This window comes from Callorhinchus milii, unplaced genomic scaffold (assembly GCF_018977255.1).
Source record: "Callorhinchus milii isolate IMCB2004 unplaced genomic scaffold, IMCB_Cmil_1.0 Scaffold8, whole genome shotgun sequence".
Lineage (NCBI taxonomy): Eukaryota > Metazoa > Chordata > Chondrichthyes > Chimaeriformes > Callorhinchidae > Callorhinchus > Callorhinchus milii.
This window is the reverse complement of record NW_024704749.1, coordinates 24692061-24702098: the sequence shown is the minus strand read 5'-3', so window position 1 is coordinate 24702098 and position 10038 is coordinate 24692061. Positions and strand designations below refer to the sequence as shown.

The 10038-nt window shown below is 43.7% G+C and overlaps 1 protein-coding gene across 1 annotated transcript; it reads left to right on the top strand.

The window, feature by feature from the left end:
• The first annotated feature begins 330 nt into the window (after positions 1 to 330).
• Positions 331 to 5127, top strand: zbtb26 (zinc finger and BTB domain containing 26). Its single transcript, XM_007885063.1, has 2 exons — positions 331 to 370; positions 3638 to 5127. Coding segments are annotated over exons 1-2 (1353 nt in total). The 5' UTR covers positions 331 to 368; the 3' UTR covers positions 4989 to 5127.
• The last annotated feature ends 4911 nt before the right edge of the window (positions 5128 to 10038 follow it).

Genomic DNA, 10038 nt, shown 5'->3' with positions numbered 1-10038 from the left:
GCCTCCCTCTCTGCCTCCCTCTCTGCCTCCCTCCCTCTCCCTCCCTCCCCTCTCTGCCTCCTCCCTCCCTCTCCCCCTCCCTCTCCCTCCCCCCTCCCTCTCTCGCCCCTCCTCCCTCCCTCTCCCCCTCCCTCTGCCTCCCTCCCTCCCTCTCTGCCTCCCTCCTCCCTCTCCCCCTCCTCTCTCCCTCCCTCCCTCCCTCTCTGCTCCCTCCCTCTCTCCCTCCCTCCCTCCCTCTCCCCTCCCTCTCCCTCCCTCCCTGCCTCCCTCCCTTCCCTCCCTCCCTCTCCCCCTCCCTCTGCCTCCCTCCCTCCCGTCTCTGTTTCTGACAGATGCAGCAGTTATGAGAAGACCTGCTACGTGGATTCATGTATGTTTTAACTTATTTTAAGTATTTTATCTTGAGAGTGAACATAAGATATATTTGTCTCCTGCACATTAATGGCCATATTGCTTTTGGCTTATTAACGTTTGTCTCACCTGCTGTGATGTTAAATTCACCGCACAATCGGCCGATTGTCTCTGGTTCTGTGCTGAAGACTTCTATATTTCTATTCAACTGTTTTCCTTATTTTGTGGAACTGAACTGATGTGCCTCCACGTCAAAATATGTGGCTTGACTTTCCCAATGCGACATTCACTTTTTTCTATGTAAAACATACTTTTAAACCAATATTTTCTCCTTAAAATATTCACATTGCCTTATTACCACCCACCCCCTACCCGACACAAAACATGGTTATGGAGTCTGAGGTTTGAGACGTCGCCAAATATTTTGTGGTAATCACCTTCATGTGCAGTGTCTGTTTCTGCAGAGAAAAACGCTGCGCATCGAATAATGGTTTAGTTTAGTAATTTAGTAATAGTTTAGCAATGCTGTGCAGTGTGTAGCGAGTGTGTGAACAATCCTTCTACCAAAAGCAGTAATAAAGTGACCCACTTGAGCACAGCTCAGGCCGAGAGAATCACTGACACCGGTTTAAGTCCCTGAAGCATTTAGTACCACATGCCTTGTTTTCAGCAAACAACTAGAAACTATAAACCGGGACAAAATAAATTTTCACTTAGAATAATATCAGTTAATAAAAGACAGTTAACACGGGTTTGTTAAAGGCAAATCATGTCCACCAAACCTGATAGCGTTTTTTGATGAAGTAACAGAGGGTGAATGAAGATTGTGCAGTTGTTGTAGTTTATATGGATTTTCAAAAGGCGTTTGATAAAGTGCCACATAAGAGACAGAAGCCCACGGTATTAAAGGAACAGTGGCAGTGGATACAGAACTGTCTGGGAGACAGAAAGCAGAGAGTGGTGGTGAACGGTTGTTTTTCTGACTGGAGGGAACTGTGCAGTGGTGTCCCCCCCGGGGTTGGTGTTGGGGCCATTGCTGTTTTTGATCTATATAAATGACCTGGACTTGGGTATAGGGAGTGCAATTTCCAAGTTTGCAGATGATACTAAGCTGGAAAAGTAGTGAACATACATTCATAGATTCATAGAATGTTATGGCACAGGAGGCCATTCGGCCATTGAGTCTGTGCGGCTCTTTGACAGAGCGTCACTTTCACTAACACCAATCACCAGCTTTCTCCCCATAACCCCACAAACCCGTCTTCCCCATCATTATAAACAAGGCTTTATAAATAGGGCAAAGAATACAAAAGTCAGGAAGTTCTGATGAACCTTTATATAAAACACTGGTTAGGCCTCAGCTACAAACTGTGTTCAGTTCTGGGCCCCACACCGAAGGAAGGATATCAAGGCATTGGAGAGGGTGTAAAGGAGATTGACCAGAATGGTACCAGGAATGAGGGCCTTCAGTGATCAGGAGAGTGGGGGAGTGGGGTTGATTGGGGCTATGGGGAGAGAGGGGGGGAGTGGGGTTGATTGGGGCTATGGGGAGAGAGGGGGGAGTGGGGTTGATTGGGGCTATGGGGAGAGAGTGGGGGAGTGGGTTGATTGGGGCTATGGGAGAGAGGGGGGAGGGGGTTGATTGGGGCTATGGGGAGAGAGGGGGGGAGTGGGGTTGATTGGGGCTATGGGGAGAGAGGGGGGAGTGGGGTTGATTGGGGCTATGGGGGGAGTGGGTTGATTTGGAAGCTCTTTTCAAAGAGCCGCACAGACACGATGGCCGAATGGCCTCCTTCTGTGCTGTTTAATTCTGTGCATTGTTTTCCAAAACAATGGATATTGAAGGGAGGGGATGTTGAATTATTCTGTAAATTATGCTTAAGAATAAAATTATTTTTAAGGCTACTTTTTAAGCCATTGGACATTTCTGTCAGACTGGAAATCAGACTTAAAGCAAAGTCTGGGGAAAAGCAAACAACAAACGACATTTGTAAAGCAGTACTGCGAACAGTAGTAGTTTGTGATGACGTTTCCCTTGGCAACCAACGCTCGGGTTGAGATAGAAGAGACTGACTTACTGATAAACAACAACCAAGTAACAACACGATCAACAACAACAACTTCAACAACAACAACTTCAAATTTTGCACCTGTTTTGAACGAACAATTACCAAAGTGTTTAAGTTATTTTAATTCCCTAAATGCGCATGTTTTTGTCTGAAGAGTTTTTCCCTTTCTCAAAATATTTTCTGTGCAAAGAAATGGTTTGTATCTGGGTTTGTCATGAACATCGTGAGGTCAGGCATTTCACACTGCTTCACAACAATTTGCATTACCATTATTTCATGTAAAATAAGCATCTTAACAATCTTCCAGATACGTTACAGTATATAATGTGCTACAGCACCTTTCACATCAGGAGGATGTCTTAAAGCATTTCACGCTGTTGGAGCTGCACCTGAGTTGGGGGGTGGGAGTCGAGGAGGGTGGCAAGGGGATAGGGGACCGAGAGACAAGGAGGCAAGACCTGAGGTGGGCTTTGAAATTGGAGAGAGGAGAGAGAGAGTCAGAGGGACTCCAGGATGGACTTCCAGAGAGCAGGAGCAGAATGCTGGAAAGCTCACTTCGTTGAAAGAAGGGAGCAGCTCGATCAGAAGGGTTCTCGGAGGGAGGGGGAGGTGAGGTGAGGGGGACATCATCCTGAGGTGAAAGGTGCTTATACAAAGGTAATTTTGTTGTTGTTGTTGAGCAGTCTGTGGTTGTTTACTTTCATGGCTGTTTGCTGGACATTGCAGTGTGCAAAAGAGCTCGGCTGCAAGTCACCAAACCTGATAGCAATTACCTGTTAAACGTTTGAGAAGGTTGGATGGTGCCGACACCATATTGAATGTGAGAATGTTTATTATTTGAAAGCTGGTAGAGGTGTGCTGTGTGTGCCTCTCGCTCTGAACTAAAAAGGTAGTTATGGTAAATTTAATGCCTCTTAAATATATATGCCCATGTACATAAGACTTAAAATTCAATTCAATTTCGTTGTCAGAAACAATTCGTGAAGTTGGCTAAACCAACATAAAACTGTTTGAGATTTGTTTCCTACGTGAAAGATATTGTAAAAGTTGTTGTCGGACAATCATGGAATTTGTCTGCATTTATAAAGTGATTTTATTATAGTTCTTTGCAAGGGATTTGGGGTTGGCATCAATTTTAAGATTTAGGTTAAAGCCCTTCAAGTAATCTTTATCTTTCACTGACATTGTGACTGACATTGTTTTTGCCTGTTGCCCAGGCCTGTCAACATGGCTCCAAACTCAGAAATTCTTCGCTTTAAGTTTACGAGCTACGGAGATTCTATGCTGCAGAAAATGAACGTGTTGAGGCAGCAAAACCGATTCTGCGACGTGACGATAAAGATCAACAACGTGGCCTTTGTGGGACACAAAATCATCCTCGCCGCCTGCTCTCCCTTCCTGAGGGACCAATTCCTGTTAAACGAGTCAAAGGAAGTGAGAATCTCCCTATTACAGAGCTCTGAGGTGGGGGAGCAGATCCTCCGCTCCTGCTACACGGGGGCCCTGGAGTTTCCTGTCAAGGAGCTGGTGAACTACCTAACGGCGGCCAGCTACCTTCAGATGGGCCACATTGTGGAGAGGTGCACTGAGGCCCTGACCAAGTACATTGAGCCAAAGTTATTATCGGACGACCTGGGACAGGCGAGTTGCTGTGCAGAGCAGTCGCAGGACGTCCCATCGCCCAACAGCGAGAGGAACCAGCTGGGTGACCTCTCGCCCTCCGGGGACGTGTCTGACTGCGACACAGACTCCGAGGACAGCAACATTCGCATTGTCAAAGTCGAGTCACTGACCAGCGATGTCCAGGAGGCGGAGAGCGGTACCTTGAGGCAGCTCCGAGCCGAGCTGGGCCGCGCCAGCGAGCGACGTGTGGCCAGTCCTCCCGAGCCACAGCATTCCCTGGTCAACTCCACTGTGGACTCCAGAGGCCACAAGGCCGGGAGCTGCCTGCAGAGCTACGGGGGCTCTCGGCCTCGGGTGTCCGAGGTGGTGAACGGCACCAGCTTCATGTTGGCCGCCAATGAGTTTGAGCTGCAGGGTTTGAGCAGCTTCCCCAGCGAGGACCTCACGGGTGCCGGGGGGTTCCTGTTCCGGCGGAACCGTGGGACCAAACTGTTTGCCAACAAGGCTCTGTACACCAGTCATTACAAAGCCCAGGACAAGTGGCTGCAGAAGCCCCATCAGTGCAGCAAGTGCGGCAAGATCTTCCATCACCTAGAAAACTTTATCAGCCACTTGAAAACACACAAACTCTTCCTGTGCCTCCGGTGCGGCAAGATTTTCACCCAGAAAAGCAACTTGACGCGACACATCCGGGTCCACACGGGGATTAAGCCCTATCAGTGCACCATCTGTGGCAAGACCTTCACCCAGAAGTGCTCCCTCCAAGACCATCTGAATCTCCACAGCGGAGACAGGCCACACAAGTGTAATTACTGTGACGTGGGCTTTGCCCACAAACCGGCTCTCAGACGGCACCTGAAAGAACAGCACGGGAAGAAATGTGTTGATAATGTCACTGAAGGAAGTATTCAGGAAATCAGTCTGGAGGTCAACACCATTGACTAAATGTGGCAATGTGTGGGAGCCTGTCCCACAGCATAAATCTAACAGTCGGGGTGGATTATTCCTAGATCTAAGACACAAATTTCCAGCTAGTCTTAGCCTGTCAGACCATTTTGTCTTTGATTTTTAGTAAATTTAAAAAAAAGGCTTCCAAATAAAGACTGAATTTCTGAACTTTCCACAGTTCTGTTGCCATCTTAACTTTTAAAGACAAAATGATCTTCAAGCTTGGACTAAGATGGAATTTCGAGCTCCTGATGTCTTGTAAGTCAGTCAAACCGATTGAGGCCGTGGATACAAAACACTGAAGAGTTTAGCACCAAATCAGAACTTAGCGAATGAGACGTTCACAGAATCCGGCACTTGATGATGATCTGTAGAATTCACATTTACCCAATGAAATTGAAGCTGGTAAAATGAACAATAATCTTTGTAAGTGTATGCCACGATAAGGTGTGTTCTTTGGAAAGATGCAAATCACATTGTGTACTTAGGGTTGAAACTGCTGTATGTATTATGGTGGGTGACGTAAGTCTGAAAACATCCCCTTTCATCCATTCTGGACTTTTTTTAGACCACTTTTGTGCTGCTCATCCAGGGCTACAATCAGAATCGACACAATGGGCCCAAATACAGGCACCAACGTATAACTAGACTGTTACTACTAATGTCCTCGTCCCAGTGCTTGGAATGTAATGTTTCTGGGATAAATTTATAGAGTTTTTTTCAAGGAGCAGTTTTATGTACTGAACTATGTTTTTATTTGACATTTTTAAAATGATGGATGGAAAGTTTTTTTAAATTATTTGAAAATCTTTTATCAGTCTATCTGAGTTTTGTCTCAAGAGGGGGATAGAGAGAGAGAGACACACACACACACATACCTCTTTTGACGCTGAGTTTCGCTGCAGGAATGTGTGATTCCTGTGTCTAGTTCTCAGATGTTTGGTGCCAAGAATTCATAGGCTTTTTTGACGGTAGTTATTTTGTACTTTGTAAATTTATGTTAGATTTAGAACTATATTGTGACATATGCTGCTTTAACCAGGTCTCATGTTTGATGACATGATTATTTGCTCTTTTAAAGAGATGTTTTTGGGTGCTTGTCCAGTGATAAAGGATCTGTGATGATTAGTTTCAGACACATGGCTGCCTTGGGTCATCCTCCTGATGCTCCCTGAGGCAGAGGAGTGTGAGTCAGGGCTGAGGACATGTGGAATTAGGTGACCATTGGGTTTGTGTGGTTCAGTTTGAAGTTTGGATTTCTGGGTTCTCAGACACAGTGGATGTGAAATTACAGAATCAGGAATATTCTTCAATTTATTGTCATTTTGTGGCCCAGGAAAAACTAAACATCAACAGAATTGTGTGTATTAACTACAGATTAGCCATTCTTGCCACGTTCCAGTGATAGTTTAGGAATAGATCGACTGGATTGAACGTAATTCTTTATCCAAACCTCTGGCATTGTCTTTGTACTGTATGTTATGCCATTTATGGTTATGAAAGCAAAGCATGAGGGGAGGGAGGAGAGTGTCACTGGCATTTCTCTCTCTTCCTCATGTCCAGCATTTGCTCTGTTCCGAACAATGTGTGAGATTGTGATCCTGGGAACAGATCAACTTGATTGTCCTTTTGGTCGGGGCTGACAACCTCCCGATCCAGGACAAACATAAAGTTGAAACAGTGGAAGTTGGGAAGGAGTTGGACTGATTATTAATTGACTGTTTAAATTGCAGCAAATACTGTTGAATGCTTCCATGTGCAACATTGGACCTCTTGGACATTCCTGCCTCTTGAATACAGTCCCGAAATGGTCCATGTAACTGTGCTGTAGCTTGACGTTAGAGCAGCAATGCTGACCTTGAGTTTACATATAGAAATGTATAAGTCATTAACTTGTGGTTGTAAGAATTTAAAAGCACTACCTGATTTAGTATGTTTGAGGATTTGTTTTGCTTTAAGAAAAGAACTAGGATAACAAGTGTTCTTTAGTTTCTCTGTAGGTTTTTATACCCCTGAATTTTTAATTCTCGTTCTTCATTGGTGATTATTACTAATATTTAGTAGGTTCCAGGTGCAGACATAATGTTAAAAAAGGTGATTTTTTTTAGTTTGGTTTTACCTTGCACTTAATTCACGAGCAAAATGAGCTGCAGTAATTGCCATTTATTTAAACTGTTGCTTCCAGAGGATGAAAAAGGTTTCAGACAAAGTCTCCAAACTAATTACAGGTGCCTCAGTTTTGAGTAAATGGACTAAATGAAATCCACTGTCTTATTCGGTTGTTGCATTAATAATTTTAGTCCATAGGATTCTACACTCGCTTCAGTTTCCTTTCACCTCATTGGTCCCATTAATGAAATGTCCACGTGGGCTTTCACAGGGACTTACACAATGTGGGTCTGACGGAGGGAGACGGGTGAGTATGTGAATTCAACTATTCAGTGGAGAGCAGCAGCTTTTGCCGACCAACACACACACCGTCTCGTATCGAAATCGATTTATTTTTAACTTTAAGCAACGTTTGTAACAAATTCCATGGAATAAGCCATTGATTATTCTGTAGATTTATTTCCACGGACTTTAAGCTGCTCTTTATTCAGACAGTAAAATGGATATGGTGAGACAAGATTTTTGCCAAAATTTATTTTATCCCCGACCTCCTCGTCTACTACCCCAGAACATAAGGATCTTAGATCTGAGTGTCCCTGAGTCTGTCTGATAGTTTCTTCACAGAGGGAGGAAAGAGAGGGAGGGAGAGAGAGAGAGAGAGAGGAAGAGAGAGAGAGAGAGGGAGGGAGAGAGAGAGGATGTTGTGCTACTGTGGTGCCTCGGGCTGAAGAACAGCTGTAAGGCTGTCAACCCCACTTCTTGGGGGGAAATGTGGGATACTGTGGCACAGAGAGAAAATAAGTTGCTCCAAAATTAAGATTTGAGCAAAGTTAAGAAATGTTTTCATTATATTAACAGCAAAGGCTTCTTTCTATCTGATATTTACTTGATGAATGACGCCACTACACATGTCAATTTTAAGATTGTTTGAACAGTTGCGAGAATGAAACCTAACAGGTCTGGTGACCTTAAGTACTTTTATATTAAAAAAACACATTAGTTTGGTTTTGCAAAATGTAATATCGTCTTTGGTTTTAGTTAATGTACAAGATCATAGTTTGTTCCAATTTAGGAATATAGGAAATTAGGAACAAGAGAAGGCGTTTAGCCAATCAGTTGCTTTGCCAGACCATTCCCCCCAAATCCCTGTCAGATACCCTTAATGTTTTTACTTCCTTATTTTTCAGTTTGAACAAACAGGACAACAAATGGGTGTTTGCCCCAATGAAGCTCATTGTTTTGCTGCCTAACGTGGCATCTGGTTTTGTTTTCCATGCCCCAAACAGCATTTTCTACCACACCTGGGCCAATCTTGCACAGCAGGGTAGACTTTGCTGGGAACAGTGAATACTGGAGTCAGATGCACCAACGTAGCAGGACAAGATGTCACACGTTCACATCTATGAAGAGCAATTTGAGGACAGACCCAGGAAGTATTTCTTTACAAAGAGAAACAATCACACGGGTACCAGGAAGGGAGGGAGAGTCCCAGGATGTTGGACTTATGGCAAGAGACGATAGTCTGGGTCTGAGGTTTTTTTAGGATGAGATTTTGTTTGATGAGATAGTCCACAAAATACACAGTCACTTCACTTTCCAGTCTATCCTGTGAAGCGATTCTCGATGTCTGAATGTGTAGGCGCTATATCACATGCACAGATTCTTATTTTATTATTAAATAACATTTGACATTACCTCACTTGCAATCCTATGTTTTAATTGGTACAGGATGGATATGTCCTAATTATCTGACTTCCTTTGTACATATCCACTTGTCTCAGCTAATCTTTGTAGACCTGGTCGTGCACAAAGGGCTTGACTTGGCAAACTTGCTTTATACCAAACACTGGGATCCAGACTTTGGAAACTGCAGGACAGGGAAGACTTTGAGCTCCACCGAGAAATCCCAAACTTACCCACTTTACTGAGACCTGTAATACACTACGTATTTTCCAATAAAGTTGATAGTTTGGCCTTTTTAACACTCATTGCTGCTCCAGTGGAGTAAATTTGGATCTGCAAATGTATTATTTTGAGATTAAAGTCGAGGTGTGTGGCTTCCATATGTTTTGTCATTGATCCAAGTTGCTGGACATGATTTCTCTTTGATATCTGCTTCTTCAGTAGCTCATTCTTCAGTGACACGTGTATTTTAGGTGCTATTTATTTTGTCCGATGATGTGACGGGGAGACATTAAGCTCTGCTGCTGCTCACAATTGAGTTACAATTGCTTTGAATCTTAGCTGGATTCGAACCTGGTCTGCTGGAGTAGAGCACACACCCACTGCGAATTTCACCTCGTTTCAACACTCAGCGACTACAATAACAAGCAGAAATGCGCACAAGACCAACTCCCTGAAGGCCCCAAGTTACTGACAACTTGTTCATATCCTGAACAAAAATTCTGCATTAGTAAAGCATTGTATTGAGGGGCAAGTTTGGTTCCCAAAAAGTTTCAAAGATAACTTCCTTATGTGGTACAGTGTACACAAATGTTACAGATTTTATTTTTTTATGTTTTGCATATGTTTATGTGAATAAAACCAATTGCAACAATCTATTTTACGCTAACATTTCACTTAACAAATGTACTGACAATATCACATATTTCCTTATAATGCAATCGGGTTTCTTTGTGGTGTAAATGTTACTGAAATGGCAAAAAAATCAGCAATTTCCAATTCACTCAAAAAGGCCCACTTACAACTTACAAATACACTGCTTCGTAAATGGTAAGAATGGTGATCACATGTAATATGTACAGCTGCATAACCCTTTACATACAGACTGGCAACTTGATATGATGAGCAGAGGCAGCGACGATCAACATTTCTCCACTTGTCTTCAGTGGAGGTTGTATATTAATGCTGAGATTCCACTGTAATCTCACATTGCACAAAGCAACCGGGTAAGTTTATAAATAACTCGCGGGCTGGT